Source organism: Naegleria fowleri (genome assembly GCF_008403515.1).
Source record: "Naegleria fowleri strain ATCC 30894 chromosome Unknown tig9, whole genome shotgun sequence".
NCBI classification, from domain to species: Eukaryota; Heterolobosea; class Eutetramitea; order Acrasida; family Naegleriidae; genus Naegleria; species Naegleria fowleri.
Window position 1 is genome coordinate 744936 of NW_025407941.1, and position 20802 is coordinate 765737.

Genomic DNA, 20802 nt, shown 5'->3' on the forward strand with positions numbered 1-20802 from the left:
TTGCATGCCCTATATTCGGCAATTCTGTGACAGAATTTAAAGCAATGGATCATTTAGGCTTTGAGTTTGCCGAAACTTTTTTAGAATTGTCTAACTTAAAACCTTCTCTATTTGACATGGTAAAACCTGTTGCAATCAAAACAGATTCACCAAATAGAATGGAATATGCTATTTCACTGATGATGTTAAATCGTAACGGAATGAAATTGAAAACATTACTATCTAACTTGAAAACAAAAGAAAACATTGAAAATGTGATTTTTAAATGCGAAAGAATATTGACATCAAATGAATACAAACACTATTGCAAAGAAAAGGGATGGGATATTTCAGGGGAAGAATTGTATTTCTTTAATGAAATGAATCATACTGAAAGAGTTGTGAATATTTTATTCAGACCCAGTAACGATGCTCATGTGGATTGTTTATTAGCACTTAAAAGACCCTCTGAATCCAATAAGACTTCTCTTTTGATGTTGAAATTTAGTATTTAGTGTTTGATTGGAAATGATTTACATTTAGACGATGGATATAAATCCACTCTTCATGAGTTGTTTTATTTTGACAAATATAACTCAGTGACACTAGAAACTCTTAATGGTGCCAAAATATCCAGCATTATTGCATTAGGAAGAAAAAACTTACCAAAATCATACCAATGGTGGTCATTGAATTATTCTGCGTTCATGGAGATTTTTAAACACTCACTCTCAATCATTATACACCCTCACATTTCTCTCACACTACAAAAACGCAACAAACATTACAAAAACGCTGCCTTTTTATGTAGCAGAAATGAAATCAAGAAAGAAAGAAAAGCTAAAATGAATTCACTTTCTCTCAAGAACAAAAAATTGGTCTGAGTTTTTCTGCCACTATGAGGGCCATGGTAGAATTAGAATTGGCGATCTAAACGGATGGTCTCTGTAATAAAGAAGAATTTGGCTGGTGCCACCTAGGTTTTGTAACCTTTACTAATTTTAAAAGTCAATATTGGTAAATGTTGCGATGTTGAGATTTTCTTATATCGAGGTTGTAAATAATTTGGCAACAAGATGGCCTAATTGATGTGGTTTTCGGTGGTTGTTTTAGGTGTAAAAATATTGAAATAATTTGTGGAAACAAACCTCAAGTGTCTTCGTCATTGCGAAAAACGAAGGCCCCGTTTTAATTCTTCTGTTGGGGTTAAGGTTACTCCAACTGATGCTATTAAATAACATTTTCCAGAATCGAAGATGGGAAGTGCAGCAAAAGAGTTATTTCTCACAATAAAACTCTAATCTCGTTTGACATCAGATTGCAAATTATTTGAAAAGAATTCGGAAGGTCGATTACTTTGACAACTGATCACAAATTCAAAATTATTTCAATTTTTTGCTCATGCTAAACTTCCATAAAATTGATCAGTTATTATTGTGGACTTTCTTGTTTCATAATGTAACTGTAAATGTGACATAATCAATTACTGTACTACGAAACTTTCGAAAAGAATATATAGAATCTTTGCGTAAAATTTTGTAACCAATCATTTTTATAAAGATCATGGTTATCAGACTCACACTGGTTCTGTATTGATAATCGTTTTGTCAACATTATCAGTGACAAACTATTGTTCATTAAATCTCATTTGAATGTACATGGCCCCAAGACCGACCAGATACGAAGCGACCATGTTCACTACTGTGTCATGATCGACCCGATTGAATTTAGCGAACACTACTAGAATGATCAGGCCTCCAATCACAGGGAATAGCTGTAATACTCGTTCTGAAAAACTCTCTGCCTCACCACTAGTCTTTTCTCTTAATGTTTCTGTGGACTTCTTTTTGAGGATAGATTTTGGCATTTTGCCTTTTTCCATTTCGTTTGAAGGTATATCTAAATACAAATCTGGCGAATGCTTTTTTTTGTTTTTTCCTAATTGGAGAAAATCTTCTGATTCAGCAATTGAGCTACCTGATTCCATATTCTCCTCGATCGTTAATTGTTGCTTATTATCTGAAGATTGATTTACGGATGGTATTGGTGGTGTAGAAATAGTGGATGGTTGAGTTGATGACGAAGATTGTTCAGGTTGTGGATTTGTACTGTCTTGAATTCTGGATGGTTGAAAATGATTAATTTGTTTGGTATTCACAGCATTCAGTAACGACGTTTCAAAGTGATTTTCTACAATTACAGGTTTGGTAAAATTACTTTTTGAATTCTCAATTTCAGAAGACTCTGTTATTTCAATGATTGGATTCTTTTGATTGTAATCACTTGGAGGTTGGATGTGCAATTCAGTATTCGAAGGAGGAGATGGAGGCGATGTTGTTATTACCCATGGTTTGAACACAACCTTGATGGTCGATTTAATCGCTCTCATGGCCTCTTTCTTATCTAAACTTCTAATGTATTTCACTTGAAAGATATCTTCATATTGTTCAACCTCCTCAACATTAATATCTCTCACCTTTTTGACCAGTTCATTGAGAAAGTCAGGTTTAATCCTTAACTTGCTATTGTCGTTAAAGATGATGTACACAAAGAGGTAATTATTTCAAGAATTCATTGATGTTTCAAATATTTGTTGTGAAGGACATGAATGTGTTTTTAAAGAAATCATAACAAACGATCGTCATCAGAACAGGATTAGCTATCAAAACGCAATGAAACAAATTTTTCTTACATTTTCGTTTCGCACTTTGATTCTATGGTACCCTTGCTTGTTTTCAATGAGTAGTGTCCAGGATTATTGCACGCAATCACAAAATTAATACTATAACTGTATGGATTAAACAGAGTGAGAGTGTGGGACATAACCGACTCGGGCGAAAATCCTTCATAAGCTCCCATATCGGAAGCAGAAGAAGTAACCGAATTCAACAACACTTGTCCCGACATTTCATTACTATTAGCTGATGAAGATATTATACTAAACTCAAGTTTTGAAGGTTCAACCAAACAAACAAATTTATCATTCTCCATTTTCGATCTTTTTGTGGATGATTAATTTGATGATGATGATGACGTAGAGTAAGAAGCAGTTACACTCTTAACAACGATATCTTGAAGATGTAAAGACAATTTAGAATAATACGTGATGATGATGATTTTGCTTTGGAGCGATTAATCTCTCTGATCGGAATTCCACGTGTTGATGATGGTTGAATTAATCGTTGGTGGTTCAATTTTTTTGAGCCTGTTTTTAGAAACGCGATTCAAAGTAACACCATCTGCACTGCTTTCGTGGAAAACGGGCGGCCAATAAGGTAGGTCAATATCACCAAAACTTCATACATTGAATCTAAAAGTAAATGTCAACAAAATCGATTGAAAAAAGTACATTTGGAAAGCGGAGAATAAACTCTGAATGCTCAAGAGATCCAAGCCGATCAATGAATGAATGCAATGGCTTTCAAACATTTCCAACAGAAGACACTCTCGAAGAACCTTTACCCAATTCATACCTCCGTTCACAACACATGCCCAATCGTTTCCAAGAGTGTCTCAGGTAAACGTTCACATCCATCCCCAACACATGCCCAACAATCCTCTCCACAACAACAACTTCCTCCTCGACATAATTGAAGCCATCCAAAATAACATCCAAAGCATCCACCACACACTACACACAAACCAAATGCCATTACCACTCCACCTCCAATCGTGAGACCTAACACTGCTTCATGGACTGCCGATGAAAAGCTGGTGGTAGTGGTCGCCTCGGCCCAAGTGGTAACTGACCCCAAAATGATTCTTTTGCGAGTAAGACGAGAAATACGAGAACGGAGGAAATGATACCTGCAAGAACGGTGAGGCTTGATCTTTTGAAGTTTTTAAGGAATGGAAAGCAGTATTTATTTGCGAAACGTCTGTACATGCAAACTAATAAAAGACTCTGCTAATTGTTACATAGCCATTGCCTGTGTTGTAACCTGCTTGTCCTTCTTGTTTATCACCAGAATTGAAAGAATAGGCGCCATAGTCTGGTCTTGCAACGGAATATTCATTTGAATGTAAGGACTTGCCACCAATATAACCTCCACCACCTTATAAAATGTTAGATCGAATGTCACTATTACGTTTTAAAAAACAAAATAAACATACCGCCACCTTCATGTTCAGCACCTCCACCTCCACCAAAGCCGCCATTACCACCGTAGCTAACACTGGTTTCTCTGCCTGCCAACAAACCTTCAAAGTATGATTTTCCTCCTCTGAATGCATGTCAAAATAATAGATTATTAGATTCAAAATGATGCAATATACTTACGTGCAAGAGGATCCGTTGGCTCCAGAGACGTAAAATCCACCTCCTCCACCACCTCTGTCAGCAGTTGCTGGGGTGTTTTTGAGGCTTTCAGTTATGGATGGATTGGGAAGTTGGCCATCAGGTCTATAAAATATGTTCACACAATAGTGTTCAGCAAAAATTCGTTGTTGGTCACAATAAGAGATGAAATGACGCTATTATTTCACACTTACCCATTCACTGTGAAACTATACCAGTTTGCACCATTTCCACCTGCAGCAATGAGCAGTGGTTGTTGAAGATCTGCGTCAACAACAAAGGTTCCCCCTCCACCTTTACATTGATTGTTAAAATTGTAATTATATCTCATATTTTAAAACTAATACAATCTAGATATACTCACCTCCTGCTGCTCCTCCTCCTGTACCTCCTTTAGCATCTTCTCCTCTTTGTCCAACAATGATGCTTATATTCTGACCCTTTTTCAATTTAAACACTCCTGCAACCATAGCTCCTTTGCCAGCTGTTTAAAAGATGACGAGTCAATAATTACAATCAAGATGAATCACAACTCTTACCTTTAGTTGTGGCACTAAATGGATTGTCTCCACCTAATAATTGAGGCGTCATATTGAATGCACATAAATCAGTTTAAAGTGCACAAAGAATTATTGAAACGTACCGCTTGCTCCTACTGCTACAATCTTATACTTGCCTGTTGTTTGATATTATTTGAATAATGTCAATACATATTCACAACAAAAATCTTACCTGTCGCATGAACTTTCCAATTTTGAAAGCCATTCTTCAAAGTAAGGAATTTACAAATTTCCTTTGGATAATGACCTTCCATTGTAGTGGGAACTGTTGATCCGGTGCATCCAAGAGAAGTAAGTGTGAACATTTTCTTGTAAAATTTGGGTGTTGACGAAGAGTCGTCCTCTGGAAGTTCTCTCTGCAAAAAGGATACATTCTTTCTTCTATCTTCAGGAATTGATTCAGGATAAAGTTGGTATTTCATGGCCTCAAAAATGGTTGGTTGAAGTGATTTCTGTTTGTCTACCAAGAGTGGATGATATTCCACTTCAGTAAGCGTTTGAGGGTCCATTAATGGGAAACGAATGAAGCTTAAAAATTCATCAATATACTTTGCGCGTTCTTCCTTATTGTGATCGATCCACTTCATGAGAGCTTTGAAGAGAACATCCTCTGGTATAACAATTAAATCAGATTTCAAAAAACGAAGAAGATAATCTGGTGTCATGTTGACAAAATCTGGTCTTTGCACAACATCATCAAATTCACCACATATTTTGGCAACAACATTTCTTCTGATTTGTTCAATTTCTTCCAAATCCGAATACTTTTCACACGCATCGATGAGCGAGAAAACATGTTCTGATAAACTCGATTCATGCAATGCATCTAAACATAACTTTTCAATCTCTGGAATTTCGAATCTATTCGCAAATGCGTAAAGATCTACAAAGTTATGAACAGGATACAATCCTGATTTTCCAGAGTAAATCACACGCAAAAACATTTCAAATGCAACTGGATCGACATCATCGAGAGGTACTTCTTTGAGATCTGCCTCCATAAAATCACCATATAACATGGACTGGAACGTAATGTTGGTCCTCACTCAATGGAAATCATTATTGATCATCAACTTACCTTGAACACGGGACTCCATCCAACCACCAAGGCTTTAATGGCATAAAACTTTCTCTTTCTGATCATGAAAACAATATCCGAGAACTCTTCCTGATTGTAGAGAGAAGCTAACTTTTGTTGGGCAGCTTCGGCATTTTGAATTTCGGTATGGGTATCTTCGAGACCAATGAGCTCTGTAAAGTTTACAGAAGGTGTTTGGGGTGTGATCGGGGTGTGATCTTGTACAGGTTGGGTGTTTGATGGAGTAGAAACATTTCCAAGAGCATCATAGGCTTCTGGAATTTCACCAAATAGATCCATGTTGTTGTTATTTTTTTGGAATGAATTTTTGATCAAGTTCACCAAGTGCGTCTTTGGGGTTGATTGTCTTGTTTCCAGAAAACCTGTTGAAAAAGTAAAGAAAATATTAGAATAAATAAAAAACAGTTTACTTTCGTTGTTTGTGCTTTCTTTCAGCTGTTCTCTGAATAGCTTCATTGATTTGCATCCAATCTTCAGAGCTCTCTTTCTTTCTAATCTTTTTCTTTTTACCTGCATCCAAAGCTCGATCGTATTCATCTCTTTTGAATATTTTTGGAGCAAGAACTTTCTCGTTGATGAATCGTTGCTGTTTTGCATTTTCTCTCGCGTCATCATTCTCCCAAATATCGACCTCTTCAGAATATTGAGCAGAAGGAGAGGTGAATAGTTCTTTTGCAGAAATTTTAGTGCCTAATGAGTTAGCTTGGGAATTTTGTGTTGTTTCGTTTTCAAGTTCGTGGTGTTGGGACTCTTCTTCTTCGTTATCACCTTCCTCCATAGTCTTTCTCTTGATACCTTTCTTTTCAAACACAAATGGTGTAATTTGTGAGGTTGGAGAGAAGAGAGGGGAGTCAGACACAAAATTGTCAAGAGGGAATGGATTCTGTGGCATTCCTTCGTTGGGATTTATAACCTTGAGAGGCGTGGAAGGTGTGTCAGTACGAAACAATCGTTCTTTTTTGAACATGTCTTTCTTGAGAGTATCGAGATAATTCTTATTGATCCACATAGTATTGATGTTGGATGAATGAGTGAGAGAGATTGGGCTAAATAAACCTCCAACACTTCGTAGGTTGAGAATGCCAACAGAATTTGAAGGTCTTTGAGATTTTAAGACTTGTAGTTTTTGTGGCGTCAAATTTTCCAATATGTCAATCTTAACTGGGGCATAAAATGGAGATGGAAGCTCAGGTGCTGTAAGGTGAGAGGATGGAATGGTAAGGTTCGTTGGTTTTTTGGAAGATTTTTGAGGTGTGTCGACTGTTCCTGAAGAATTAGGAGTAGTGGATGAGTCAGCAGTTTGTGAGCAAGTTCCATTGGTTTGAATTGCAAGATTGGATGTTTTTCTAGATCGAGACTTTTGGGTGGGAGTGGCAGAGTTTTGATCATTGGCTTCGGTGGATGGTGAGCCATTATTTTGAGGCGTTGTTGTTGCCGTAGGAATAGGTTTGGAGGGTGTAAGCATGGGTGGAGGAGTTTGCAACTCAAATGAGTCTTCAACATCTTTAGATTGGGTTAAAGAGGAGGAGGCAGAGATTCCATTCTTGTTTTGTTGTTGAATTTCTATGTATCGTCGGATAGACTCTTGAAAAATTGTGGATGATTCTAGGTGATTAAAATCTTCCATGTTTCTCGAGTAGAATAATATATAGGCCTGCTGAGAAAGTGCGGTGCTTTGGCTCACTTGTGTGACTGATGAGTCGTCCATTTTGTACCATATACCATTGCTATTCTTAACATAGGCGTAGTAATGACCGGAGCATGAGGAGCCGCCAGAATGCACCAAAACGCCATAAAGGTGATATCTTGCCACAGAATTTTTGTTGCTCATGTAAGGGGAGAGATCTAAAGTTTCTTCGTAGGATATCTTTTTGCTGACTTTCTTTCCAAAAATGTTAAATCGTTTAAGTTGAAGAATTAAATTAATTGGAGCTTCATGAATGGTAAGTTTTTTGGAGGCTGTGACATAGGTGTTTGTTTTAGGGCATTTGTACTTGTTTTTTCCATCTAATCGGTCAGGTGTAATGTAATTTTGAAGGGATTTTTCAATTGAGCTACAATTGTTCAATTGCAACTCAACATCAATAAATGCGTCGTACTTGTTTGAAATGTAATTTGTCTCTTGAGTTTTGATTTGGCTTCTAAGGTAGCCACCAAAAATTTGATGAATTGGATTCGTCTCTAGAACCATATTATTAAGTTTTCCTTTGTATTTTTCCACGATTGCATTCTCCATCTTGTCAAGTAATTTGATAATGAATTCATGAGAATCCTCTTGTCTACCCAACACAAAACCGCCAATGCCTTTTAAATGTTTTGCAATAAAAGTAGGTGCTACGGATGAGAAGGCTCTTGTTCGAGATGATGATGACGACTCGGACTTTTCGTTAAACATTTCTCGGGCAAGTGCTGACATGGCATCTAGTGCATTGAACTTTTTGGAAGGTTCTCCCATCTTTCTTGTGAGTAAAAAGTTGCGCATACCTGGTGTATACATGATACATTGCAATGCTGCATTCATAAAGCATGTATTTCCTAGATTTTGCAAACCAGGTCCAATCTTTTTAATCTCGGTCCATGTGTTAAGAGATATGATCTTTTCTCTCGGAAATAGAAATGTCGATGGTGTCTCTAATTCCTTGTTATGCTCAATGCCATTGTCTTGTGTCGTCAACGATGATGATGTCGTAGAGGAAATGGAATTGTTTGCAGAGGTGGACAATGTCGTACCATTGGGAGTCCTTTGAGGAGCTGAATCAAACACAAACACATTCGTGGATGTGCCATTGATGGGTTTCATATTGGAAAATAGATTTTCATACTTATCAGGCAACTGAGCCTTTACAAATGGAATTCTTTGTTCAATAATTTGAGCAGAACCTTTGAGATAGGCACTCAACTGGTCCGAATTTTCAATATCCTCATCACCGTTCTCATCTTGTTGTTTTTGATATTTTTTAACATCTCTTTCATCCTCACTATCATCAGAAACCTCTTCTTTTCGTCTTCCGTTTATTCGTTTTCCAAAATTTCGTTTTCTTGTGTTTGTTCGGTTTGATGAAGAAATATTTTCGTCTTGTTGCATCGTATCATCTCCATCATTACGACGGTCGTACGCATGACCGTTACTACCATCATCGTTGTTGTGATGGGAAGAGGGTGTTCTCTTCAATAACTTGCGAGGTCGTCTCGTGTGAGCACTACCCAAATCATCGGAGGAGAGAGAGGACGGCTCGATGGCTTCTGTGCTCATATTTTTTCTTAAATTCAACATTTTCCTGCTACTCTTCTCTCGTGATCTTGTGTGCTTCGTTGGAGGGTGTGAGATTTTTGGTTGAACGATTTCGAGCAGAGGAGGACCAGGAGGAGGTTGACAACCCAACTTGTTTCTATTCATGAATTCGTCCATTCAATTGATGGGTTTGAGTTGTCGTGCTTCCATGTTTGAAGAGATTTCTTCAATGTGTGATTCATATTTGTAAACGGTAAGCATTGATTTGAACACTAGCTCATGCAAGTTCTCCTTTTCATTATTGTTTGTGTTCTTACTTGTTGAGAATGGAAATTGATAATATAATACGACAAGCAATTTCAATGCATCTCGACTATTATATCGTTCAGTCGCAGCGCATAGTGCCATTCGAATCTTTTGTGACTCTGTTTGGATTCAAGCCCAATAGAATTTACTTGGTTTTTTCAAATCACACACGATGTTTGAGTTGTATATGAGTTTGCAAATATCGTTCATAAGAGTAGAGTTAGTACACCCTAAACTATCCAAATGATTAATAAAAGGAATAGGTCTGTGGAATAAGCATGATCAAATACCTTAAAAGCTCTATATTAGATCATGATGTACGGAATTAAATCCTGTTTGACCAGATGCAAAATCTTTCCATGTACAATTTGTTTTAGGATGTAATCTTCTGAGTGCCTTTCCCCAGATTTAAGAAGACATTCCAATTTTCTTGCTTTCCAATAAATATACTGCTTTTTAAACACTTTGAATGTGATCTAGCTTTTCGTGTGTCCCTGATCGTTTGAATAATCGTTCGAGACCCATTCAAAGTGTCTGTTTTTGAAAATAGATTTCGGCCCTTTTTCACAACTGAGCAATGTTGTTTTTCTTGTTCTTGGTGGAAGTTTCAAATTGGAACAACCTTAATCTTTAACATGAACGATTTACAAAAACAATGTCAACAACTTAAAAATTATTTTTCATTAACAATCTCAAAATTAATCTACTTGAGTAGTAAAATCATACTCAATGGTTGGTATTACAGAAGAAATAAATTTCAAGAATAAGAAAAGATACAAATCAACTCTCACAAATTGCTTGTCACCATCGCCACCTCCTGACAAACGATCAACCATCTTTTTCATGACCTCGGCATGTCTGCATGGGTGAATACTGGCCCACTGAGTGTTCAAATGTGGATGTTGTTCAATGGTCACTGTCTTATTTCCATAATCCGCATGAATATCTTCGAGAATTTTCTCAGTCTCCAATTTGGCACCACGTTCATCATATCCAAAAAGCCAAACTCGTGGTGTTTGATAATATTTGTCATAGGTAATGCTCAAATCATAAGTTCTCGTCTTGAGAATATCATCTCCGCTGTTGGCTTCGAGAGCTCCTTTATCTTTGATGGTATCCTCAAGTTCCGAATCAGAATAATTATTAATATCAATGGCTTCTTCGTCATCATCTTCTTCATCATCGGCAGTGTGAACCACGAGATCATTCTGAGCCAATGCTGATCCGCTCTCAATTTCTCCAATTTCTTCCTTCTCCTTTGTTTGATTCACATGAGTAGCAATCCATTCCCCGTCTTCAACAGGTTCCTCGTCCTTTGCCATCTCGATCAACTCGCTGCAACGTCTCAAACAAGGAACGTTTCTCGTGATGAGAAATTGTTTCTCTGCAGGAAGGAAATCCTTTCGCTTGGAAGGTTCACCTGCACTCCAGGACCACGTTGGACATTTGGAAACAAGCAAATCACCTGCCTTTTCAAACTCCTCTGGAGTCAAAACACCTCTCTCATAAAAGTGAGATTCCTTTGGCACATCAATGAAATATTCGGCAAAGTTTTTAAAGAGAGAAAAGGCACGGAATGAGGTAGATCCTTTACCCGTATTATTGTTAGATGTGGATGATGATTGTTGTGCAGGAGCCATTTCTTTGGACAACGATAATGAAGATGCCAACAAGTAATAGTAGCCTTGAGCCTTGTTGCGCTGTTGTGATCAAATATTTTTTTGGTTTTGGAAACGAATTTTCTCTCCAACAAATTTCAAAGCAGTGTTTTCAATTTTAAATTCATAAAAAATGAGTAGCAAAGCCTTTGATCACAATTTTAAGCTTGTTGTACGTGATGATGACGTTATTATTTATTCGTTTAAAACGTTCTTCGGCCGAATATTCACGATGATGCACGGATGGCTATTGATCATCTTTGATAACATTTTTTGATGATTTCACCCGATATCATCATTGACCTGACGGTACGAATGGAAAATAGATGGTTGGTGATAGCGCCACCGGAAAGGTGAGTCCTCTCTATTCCGAGAGTCATGGCTGAATGAATACAATATTTTATTTGATATTATTATTTAATTTTGAAAAAATCAGAGTAGTATTATTACGCAGTTTACTGAGGATGAATTCAAAGAACAAATTTCCCCTACAATTGGAGTTGACTTGTAAGTTTTATGAATCGATAAAAATAATATTATCAGAAATTGATAATTGAAATATATTGGTCACTCTCACATCAGCAAGGTAAAATTCTTGACAGTCAATAAGAAAAAAGTCAAGCTGACAGTACGTATATATGGCGACGATTCATACATTTCAATAATTTGTTTTTAACAAGATTTTTGATACAGCAGGTCAAGAACGATTTAGTAAGTGTCCAAACGAGTATTGGATAGAATATTCTTTGAATTTATACAATATGTAGGAACACTAACATCCAGTTATTACAGTAGGTTTCATGATAAAAGATTATCAATGAATACATTGAAAAATCAAATATTTTACAACACAGGAAATTCTCATGGAATTATTCTCGTTTATGATGTCACCAGATTCGAGACATTTGAAAATTTGAGAAATTGGCTGAAAGAATGTGATCTCTATTCAACATTTGAAGATTGTGTATGTAAGAATTCTGTACTAATTAGGTTATTTTGCATTAATGAGTGTACAATTTTACAACAAATAGGTAAAATTATTAATTGGAAATAAGATAGATCTTAAGGTTGGTAACATTTCACCATCACTTCAGCAAAACTTTACAATGCTTTTTTGAAATAATATTTATGAATTTCCATTGAAAGGATGACAGAAAGGTCACCGCAGAACAGGCTCATAACTTTGCAAAATCAAACAACATGGTCTACATTGAAACATCTGCAAAAACTAAAGAGAATGTCGATAAGGCCTTTGAGGAAGTTGTTTATCAAATTCTTAACACGAGCAACTTACTGGAAAGTACTGAACCGGTTCGCAACAAGCCACAATCCTCTGACAATGTCAACATCTCCAATACAGAGCCGAGTTCTACTGACTCCTATGGGGGTGGTTGTTGCTGGTAATGAAAGTTCATTGTGATGACATTGTAAAATTGAAAGTTGTTCTGTAAATAATATTGACTGCTTGATGTAGTCAACTTGTGTTCATCTTCAAACTCTTTCGTTTTCAAATTTGCACAAAGAAATGTCTTTCAGTAAATTACCCCATGACATATGTATAGAGAGATTATGTTTTATTGTGATATAGAGACAATTCTCATGAAATTGTGTTTGATGAATAGAGAATTATTTAGGATCATCATTTTGGAGTCATGAATTGAGGAAAGAATTAGTTGCGATTGGAAAATACCAATCTTGAACATTGTTGTTGCATGATTTTGTTTATTAAGGGTACTACAATCATTGAATGTTCATTAACTCTGTCCATTCGTGGTGTAGTTCTTCGAGAGACTCTAACACTTGCGAAAAATCAGGGCGTTCATTTTCATCATTTGACCAACATGCTTTCATGATTGAAATGTAAGTATCAATGATAGGGACTAATGACTCAGGTTTCGTAATTTCAGAGTTCTTCACAGTCTTATTGCAATGTAAATACCATTCAAGCTTCAAAACATCATCATCAATCGTTGTTGGAGAATTGATATCGAGAATGGCGGAATCAAGATTTGTAGGAGATGATTGAATTTGGAGAATTGGACGAATAGGTTGTGGTTGTGACGAAATATTATTCTCCCATGGAATCATTGGTCTCTTGCCATGAATCACATCATTACCAATGGCAAAAATACTGAGCATGTCACTGATGTTGTTCGTGGTGTCACCTGAATTACCCGATCCAGAATATGAATCTGAAAGATGCGGTGAAGAAGAGTCACTATTGTTGTGGGATGATGTCAAAAACGAAGTACTCTTCTTTGTGTTATGATTAGAAATTGGACATTTTGGTAGATCGCTATATGGATGAACCATAAAGAAAAGTTCATACATGAGAATGGCAAAACTGTAAACGTCACACTTGGTGGTATATCTTCTTGACTGTTTCAAAATCTCTGGTGATGTATATTGAATGGTACCATAACAAACACCAGTCATGGTGAGAGATGATAATGGTTTCGAGACACCAAAATCACAGACCTTTGCAAGTCCAGCTTCATCAAGCAAGACATTTTGTGGTTTCTGAAAAAGTGATATTAAGAACAGCGAACTACTGAATTGGAAAAAAACTTACCAAGTCACGATGAATGATTGGTGGTCTTGTGTTATGTAAATAAATTAAAGCTCTGCAAATATCTTTAAGAATCTCCAATTTTCTTCCAAAGGTAATAATTTCATTCTTAGCCTTCTTTTTGTTATAAATTAACTTGTCTAAACTTCCACCCTTTACGAATTCAGTAATAATATACTTGTTGTCTTCATCAACACTGACACCCATCATCAAAACAACATTTGGATGTCTCAATCCAATTAAAATAGTAGCTTCATGCTCAAATGTTTCATCGTCATCACTACCAAATTGATTTGATTTGATTCGTTTGACAGCGACTTCAGTTCCTTTCCAAGCTGCTCGGAAAATAACGCCTCCTGCTCCTTCAGAAACTCTTTCCTTAAATTCTAAATCTTCAATGGGTATGAGATTCGCCGTTTGGTGATGAGTGGCACTCGTGTCTGTCGATGCATAAAATGATTTGGTATTATGTTCCAATAGTTTAGAGAGCATTTCATCTTCTGCTCTCTTCTTTCTTTTCAAAGCCACTGCCTGACGACGGAATATGAAACCGAATATCGAAAGTGGAATAGCAATAGCAATAATGACCACTATTGCGACAATGATAATGATTGGAACAACCATACATGCAGCCATAGATGTGTTTTTTTCTGTGAAAGTAGGTAAGCTTAGAGGACAAATAGAGCATTGCAAAGCACCCTCTACATCAGAATATGTAGAAAATGGGCATGTGGTACACTGATGATCCTTATTGAGGAAAAATCCTTTTTCACATGGAATGCATGCTGTTGAATTTAGAGAGCCAGCAGAGGATGTTGTGGAGCCAGGTGGACACGAAAAACAAAATGATGAGCCACTCATATTCGAATAGAAGCCAATAGGACATAAAAGACAGTCACTCTCACTGAAGGACCCAGCTTTTGAAAGGTACGTTCCAGCAGCACATTTGGTGCAAGATGCTTGTCCTTTTCTGTTACTGAATGTTCCAGGTTGACAAGGGAGACAACTACTGGCATTTGAGGAACCAATGTTTTCGTTATAGGTTCCTACATCACATTCTGTGCAATGAGAAGATCCTTCTGTGCTTGAATATTGTCCACTTGGGCACTTGAAACAGTCCAATGCAGAAATACTTCCAGGATTGGAGTTGAAAGTTCCAGCAGGACACAAGGTACAGTTACCATTACCAACAGATAAAGAGAAAGAACCTGGTGGACACTGTAAACAACTCTGAGAACTATTTTGACCATAAAGAGGCTGATAATGTCCAGCTGGACATGTTTCACATGCCCACGCTCCAGATTTGTCTGAATATTGGCCTGGAGGACAAGGTAAGCAGTTAGAAAGTCCATCCGTTGGAGCATAGGTTCCAGGTTCACAGCTCAAGCATTCCAATGCTCCTCTTATTGGCGAATAGGTTCCAACATCACACTTAAAGCAAGAGGATTGACCTTCTTGATTGTTAAAATATCCAAAATCACAATACACGCAAGAGTTGTTGGAAGTCGATCCTTTAGAAGGATTGTACGTGGAGGGAGGACATGCTGTGCAGTATTGAGCTCCTTCCGTGTTGCTGTAATAACCTGGTTCGCAAGGTGTGCATGTATCATTGGATGTTGCTGCTTTGTCAGGACTGAATGTTCCAATGGGACATTGAAGACACTCTTCATCTTTGAACATGATGGTATAAATGGTTGGAAGTGAAAGAAGCGTCTTGTTCACAAATGAAACAACAAATAACCTGTCTTTTTCACTGTAAGCAGAGTAAATAGAACCATACACTTCGCGACTATCCAAAAGGCGTTCCTTGTACCATCGTTCATGGTTTCTAACGCAGTACTTTGATGCAAAGAATCGTGGCTGTTTTTCATTAGGGTCACCAATATTGGATCCTCCGGGCTGTAAACAATATTGACCATATCAAACATGTATGTAAATGGTGGACACAAATTATTGTTGAAACTATTGTTTACACACAGTTACTAGAAACACATACCTTAATAACACCTGTCACATAAGTGTATCCACTAGAATCCACATCGAAGGAAGTGTTGTAAACATTTTGAAAAGTGATCATGCTCTGAAGAAATCCGTTAGAATCAGTTTTTGTCAAGAAAAAGTTTCGATCGTATTGACTGGTCACTGTTGTGTTTTGGAATGAAACGAATGAGCCAAACTCTCCTGAGAACAAAATATTTCGATTTGGATCAAATTTTAGAACACTACTAAACTCTGAAGTAAAAAACTCGTCTGACGTTTTCATGTTGTCGTCAGAGCTCGAGTTTGTGGTGATGGATTGAATCCAAAGAACTCTTCTATTGCCAGCTAAATCCATAGGACTAAATTTCAAAATGTAATATGACAATACGTTTGGATCAGTGTTCAAAATTTGCTTATCTTCAAATCGAACGGCACTTCTGAAAATACCTGAAATGACAACGTTATCGACTGCATCTGGAAGCACAGAAAAACCTTTGGACATTCCTTCACTTGTTGCCATCCATAAACAAAAGAGTTCATACGAGGACAATTGGAATACGATTGTGTTCACAAGTGAGGATGAGGTGGCGGTGCAACCAGAGTCAATTTCTACCGATCCTCTATATCCACCAGTAATAAATATCATACTACTGTCGACAGAGAGTCGCACTGACTCGGGAATGACATTTCCAAATTCCTTAATATGTGAAATGGTTCCATCTGGCTTAATTTTGATCAATACTCCCACGAATTGCGTCAAGCCAAACACTTGTCTTTTCTTCCAACCAACAATCCATGTGTTGGAGTAATCATCAGAAACCACACTGGTCACAACAATGCCCTCTTGTAATGTAGTATTCTGATCTATTAGAAGAACTGTTGAATATAATTCAGTGGATGCATTTAACACACTTCCAAATTTGACTGAAATGCCATTACCTAAAGAATGTAAGGTAGGAGAGATGCCGTAGCCTGTGTATGAAATTTGACCGTCAGCATCAAAGGATATATACAGCGATGGTGGAAATCCATAGAGCATAATAGGGCTTATAAGTTGATTGGCATCGCTTTGGTTGTAAAGGTATCTTCCAACACCACAATGAGTATATCCCTGTACAATTTCAAAGCTGCATTGTTCTCCCGTATAATTGTAAAAACACTTGCAAATATCCATAGCAACACAATCTCCATGAGATGAACAAACAGAGTCATTGGTAGCATTGAGTCCAAAACATCTTGCAATCTCACAGTTCGTTCCAGAATAGCCATCATTGCACACACAATAATCATGAAATGCGCATCTTCCATTTCCAGAGCATACAGACGTAGAGTTTTGAGGCACTCCAAAGCATATAGGATACTGACATGATTCTCCTGAGAAGGTAGAAAGTGAACAGCTGCATGAATTTGGACTATCGCAACGTCCTCTACCAGAGCAAGCCCTCGAATCATCTTGTGTATATGGGCCACACAAAGGAATAATGCATTCGCTTTCACAGGAAGTGCATCCTTCAACGATTGTAGATACCAAAGCATTTGAAAAGCCAACAGGATTGACTCTTGCATTTGAATCACCAATCACTTGGACACTACCACTAAACGTGGTAGCGACATAGAATTTTCTAGGATTATAGGTATCTGTGGTCAGAGTTATTAATTGTGTAGCAATGATTGAGCCCTTCAAAATTGGTTCCATGTACACCTCTTCAAGAGCGAGTTCGTCACTATTATGTTTGGAATGAATTGTGAATTTTTGTGAAAACAACGTGATTGAGCTAGGTACACCAAAAGTAATAAAACTGTCCCAATCAATGTTGGAAAAAACATTTCCTTTCTTTCCAACAACCACTAAATCTTTGTCTGCGTTTAGAGAGATACGTACTCCAAAATATGGGCTATCATAAATAAGTAGAGCCGATATGAATGCTCCGTCTTGCGTTGAGATTTGAGTTATAACATTACTAAAGTTTGTGAGCAAAATATTGATAATGAGCTTTCCATTTAAACAGACAATATCCTCTATAGATTTTGCTCCATCAATTCCAATAATGTGATTCCAGCGCAAAACCGGCGATGAGCGTTGAGAAATGTCATAACTTGCAATGAATACTTTTTGAACAAATCCTACATCTTGCAGAAATGTTTGAACTGTACCAGTTATATAAACTTCTTGATAACTAGAAGATATTTCCATCAAGTTTACGTTCACCGAGTTATATTCAATAGCGATTGCAGGTTCAATCTTGGTGATAAAAACAACAGTTCCATTATTGGGATCTAGAACTCCAAAAAATACAGAGCTCTCTTTCTTTGTATCGATTGTGGTCTGAATATCCAGAAATTGGATTTTAGTGTTGAAAACTCCAGTGAAAAAAACTGTAGCATCGTCACCATAGACAATATCTTTGACAATCACAATTGGAACGCTGCCCATAATTGTAGGAATAGAGATCCTCGGAGGAACGAATAGAGGAGGTGGTAATTCTGCTATCTTGTTGACAGTTGGTTGAGCATTCACTTGTGATACACTAAATTGAAATATCATCAAGTGTTCGTTTGGTCTGTAGTTGGTATCTGCAATAGAAATATAGGGTGCAGGAAGTTCACCAGCAAATCCTACCCGCCTTAATCCATGAATGAAGAAATATTCCATTGTATACAAATAGAATTTGGTGTTTCGTGAGACAGTACCAATTTTGATCAGTCGTGAGATCTGAGATGATTGAGAATAAATAATCCAAAAAGCCTGAGTTATTCCAGAATTAACGCTAGTTACAACATTATCTGCTACTAAAGTGTCAGAACCTGATGAATGACCTATTAGATATCTATGGCTTTCATCAAGAACGAATTTTCTCAAGTCCACTTGCAATGTAGAGATTGTATTGAACCATTCCCCTGTCTCTTCTTGCGTGGCTCCTCTGATAAAGTTCATTTTCGTTGATGAAATAGTTCCATTCCGTATGATCATGGGATGCATGAAATCTTTACTACAATCTATTACTGTCACTTTGTCATCATTCCATTCTTTAGTGTTATAATTGAAATACATAGTTGTAGCGTTCATGAAATCTGTACAGTAAATAAATAAAATCATAATTATCATCATCATCGTTCGCATATTCGTTGTTAAAAGGAGCTCCGTACTAGAAGTAGCTCTAGCTTGCTTGCGTGAAACATGATGGATTGTTGATGATAATAATATTTTTCTTTTAGAATAATTTTGGCAGCTATTATCTTCCGCATGCCCAACTAACAATACAGAAGAACAGGACAACCACCCAAATCCGCTTGGCCAAGATGATACTCCACGTTTCATCTTACCTGAATTCAGGTGATCAACATCGTTGGTCATTGAATTCTTCTTCTTTGAATGCTGATGATCCACCATCAGCAAGTTCAACTTGTAGTTGTTGGGGTCAGGTCCTTGAAGGCCGACTCGTGATTTCTGTTGTGGGCAATCATCATCCGACGATGAAAAAATCTCTCCTCTGTTCTTATTGCTCATTTTTTTTTGTGATAATTTATCGCGCTGCTGAAAAGAAAACATCTCTTCGGGAACACGTCCGGAGTGTGATGATAATAATATGATATAATAATAGTGCATCATGGGACGAAGTAATAAACTCTCAAGAGAAAACAAAAGGATCATCAACACTACAGAAAAGATAGATCAGTAATTGCTTTAATATTAAATATCTTTGTAGGATTTGAAAAAAAATGTTATCACATCAAGCCCCTGCATCGAATCGTGCTACATCATCATCATCATCGAGCAACACATTGGAACCTTTGGGTAATTTGTTTGCCCTGAAGGGCTTTGAAAAATGTAAATTAACAACAGCAGGAAGACCCATGTATTCATCCGAAATGAAGGAAATTGAAAATATGATTGTTGTTGGAATTGCTCTGATCGATAATAATGGAAAGGAAATTAAAGATTTTAATCATGTATATTTATCCACACACAGAATGTATTTTTTGAGTCATCCCGAATCATCAAACAATGCAAGAGCTTCATTGGATTATGGCCTCACATGCTCGTTATCAATTGTTGAAAGAGTTGAAAAGGAAGGTGGAGGATTATTCCGATCACCAAAAACCAAAATCCTAATGAGAACCAAGGACTTTGCCAGCGAATTTGTAATTTCGTTTAGAAAAGGAAAACGAGATGAGTTTGTGGATTGTATTCATGAGCAATTGAAGAAAAAGAAATGGTTAGAAAGTTTACCAACAGTAAGCTCAACTCCAGCGCTGCCTTCATCATCAATGACGTCTTCATTGCCGCTGGTTTCGGCATCTACTGACTCGTTGGAAAGTATGAACAAAAAACCAAAAAACTTTCAAACAAGCACTGCAGGTATTGCAGGTATCATGAAAAGAATTGACGAGGAAAATTTAGAAGAACGAAAGGAGCTTGATGAAGCCTTTTCAGATCTGAAAAAGCTCATGGAAAAGGCAGAAGACATGGTTAATTTGGCAGAATCATTTAAAAATAAGATTGTGCAACGACATAAGAATGTGACACACGACAATACAGAAGAAGAAAACGAAGAGGAAAATCAAATGTTAGATTTCTTACTTAATTTGGGTTTGACTTCTCCTGTCACAAAACAATCTAGTGGAGCTCAGTATCACCAACAACTGGCACGACAACTTGTAGACTTTCTTGACAACATTGTGCAAGAGCGGTATGGTGGTGTGATCACACTAACTGACGCCTATTGTTTATATAACAGAGCAAGAGGAACTGCTTTAATTTCTCCTGAAGACATGCAAACTGCATGCTCTTTATTTGAAAAGCTGAAACTACCAATGAAGTTAAGAAGTTTTGAAAGTGGAGTTGTCGTCATTCAATCCTCTCGATATTCAGATACTTTAATGGCCAACAAGATCGAATCTTTTATTAGAGAGGGAAGAGAAAAAGATGTCATGTCGTACTGCTACATTACTGCCGTGACGTTGGCACGATTTCTTAATGTGAGCGCTGTATTGGCAAAAGAATTATTATTGTCAGCAGAGGCATCTAAAAAACTTTGTCGTGACGAAAACGAGGAAGGTATTCGATTTTATTTAGTCTCTGATGTTTTTGATCCTTTTGTTAATTATTAATGATAATAAT

General features: G+C 37.0%; 8 protein-coding genes across 8 annotated transcripts; 3 read left to right on the forward strand and 5 right to left on the reverse strand.

The window, feature by feature from the left end:
- Positions 1 to 44: 44 nt before the first annotated feature.
- FDP41_011548 (uncharacterized protein) lies at positions 45 to 494 on the forward strand (the record flags this gene model as incomplete). Its single annotated transcript, XM_044701968.1, has 1 exon — positions 45 to 494. One exon carries the CDS (start codon positions 45 to 47, stop codon positions 492 to 494), a length of 450 nt encoding a protein of 149 aa, XP_044567331.1.
- Positions 495 to 1606: 1112 nt separating this feature from the next.
- Positions 1607 to 2970, reverse strand: FDP41_011549 (uncharacterized protein; the record flags this gene model as incomplete). Its single annotated transcript, XM_044701969.1, has 2 exons — positions 1607 to 2501; positions 2672 to 2970. The coding sequence occupies 2 exons, from the start codon at positions 2968 to 2970 to the stop codon at positions 1607 to 1609; spliced, it is 1194 nt and encodes a 397-aa protein (XP_044567332.1).
- Positions 2971 to 3870: 900 nt separating this feature from the next.
- FDP41_011550 (uncharacterized protein) lies at positions 3871 to 6214 on the reverse strand (the record flags this gene model as incomplete). Its single annotated transcript, XM_044701971.1, has 9 exons — positions 3871 to 4034; positions 4093 to 4202; positions 4259 to 4381; positions 4471 to 4570; positions 4641 to 4760; positions 4816 to 4848; positions 4920 to 4952; positions 5009 to 5858; positions 5915 to 6214. 9 exons carry the CDS (start codon positions 6212 to 6214, stop codon positions 3871 to 3873), a joined length of 1833 nt encoding a protein of 610 aa, XP_044567333.1.
- Positions 6215 to 6341: 127 nt separating this feature from the next.
- FDP41_011551 (uncharacterized protein) lies at positions 6342 to 9188 on the reverse strand (the record flags this gene model as incomplete). The annotated part of the gene is made up of 1 exon (XM_044701972.1): positions 6342 to 9188. One exon carries the CDS (start codon positions 9186 to 9188, stop codon positions 6342 to 6344), a length of 2847 nt encoding a protein of 948 aa, XP_044567334.1.
- A 983-nt stretch (positions 9189 to 10171) lies between these two features.
- On the reverse strand, positions 10172 to 11113 carry FDP41_011552 (uncharacterized protein; the record flags this gene model as incomplete). Its single annotated transcript, XM_044701973.1, has 1 exon — positions 10172 to 11113. The coding sequence occupies one exon, from the start codon at positions 11111 to 11113 to the stop codon at positions 10172 to 10174; it is 942 nt and encodes a 313-aa protein (XP_044567335.1).
- A 151-nt stretch (positions 11114 to 11264) lies between these two features.
- On the forward strand, positions 11265 to 12535 carry FDP41_011553 (uncharacterized protein; the record flags this gene model as incomplete). Its single annotated transcript, XM_044701974.1, has 9 exons — positions 11265 to 11303; positions 11458 to 11484; positions 11568 to 11638; positions 11714 to 11759; positions 11812 to 11842; positions 11899 to 11922; positions 11986 to 12095; positions 12163 to 12198; positions 12278 to 12535. The coding sequence occupies 9 exons, from the start codon at positions 11265 to 11267 to the stop codon at positions 12533 to 12535; spliced, it is 642 nt and encodes a 213-aa protein (XP_044567336.1).
- A 336-nt stretch (positions 12536 to 12871) lies between these two features.
- On the reverse strand, positions 12872 to 19188 carry FDP41_011554 (uncharacterized protein; the record flags this gene model as incomplete). Its single annotated transcript, XM_044701975.1, has 3 exons — positions 12872 to 13651; positions 13704 to 15599; positions 15697 to 19188. 3 exons carry the CDS (start codon positions 19186 to 19188, stop codon positions 12872 to 12874), a joined length of 6168 nt encoding a protein of 2055 aa, XP_044567337.1.
- Positions 19189 to 19400: 212 nt separating this feature from the next.
- FDP41_011555 (uncharacterized protein) lies at positions 19401 to 20792 on the forward strand (the record flags this gene model as incomplete). Its single annotated transcript, XM_044701976.1, has 1 exon — positions 19401 to 20792. The coding sequence occupies one exon, from the start codon at positions 19401 to 19403 to the stop codon at positions 20790 to 20792; it is 1392 nt and encodes a 463-aa protein (XP_044567338.1).
- Between the last annotated feature and the right edge of the window lie 10 nt (positions 20793 to 20802).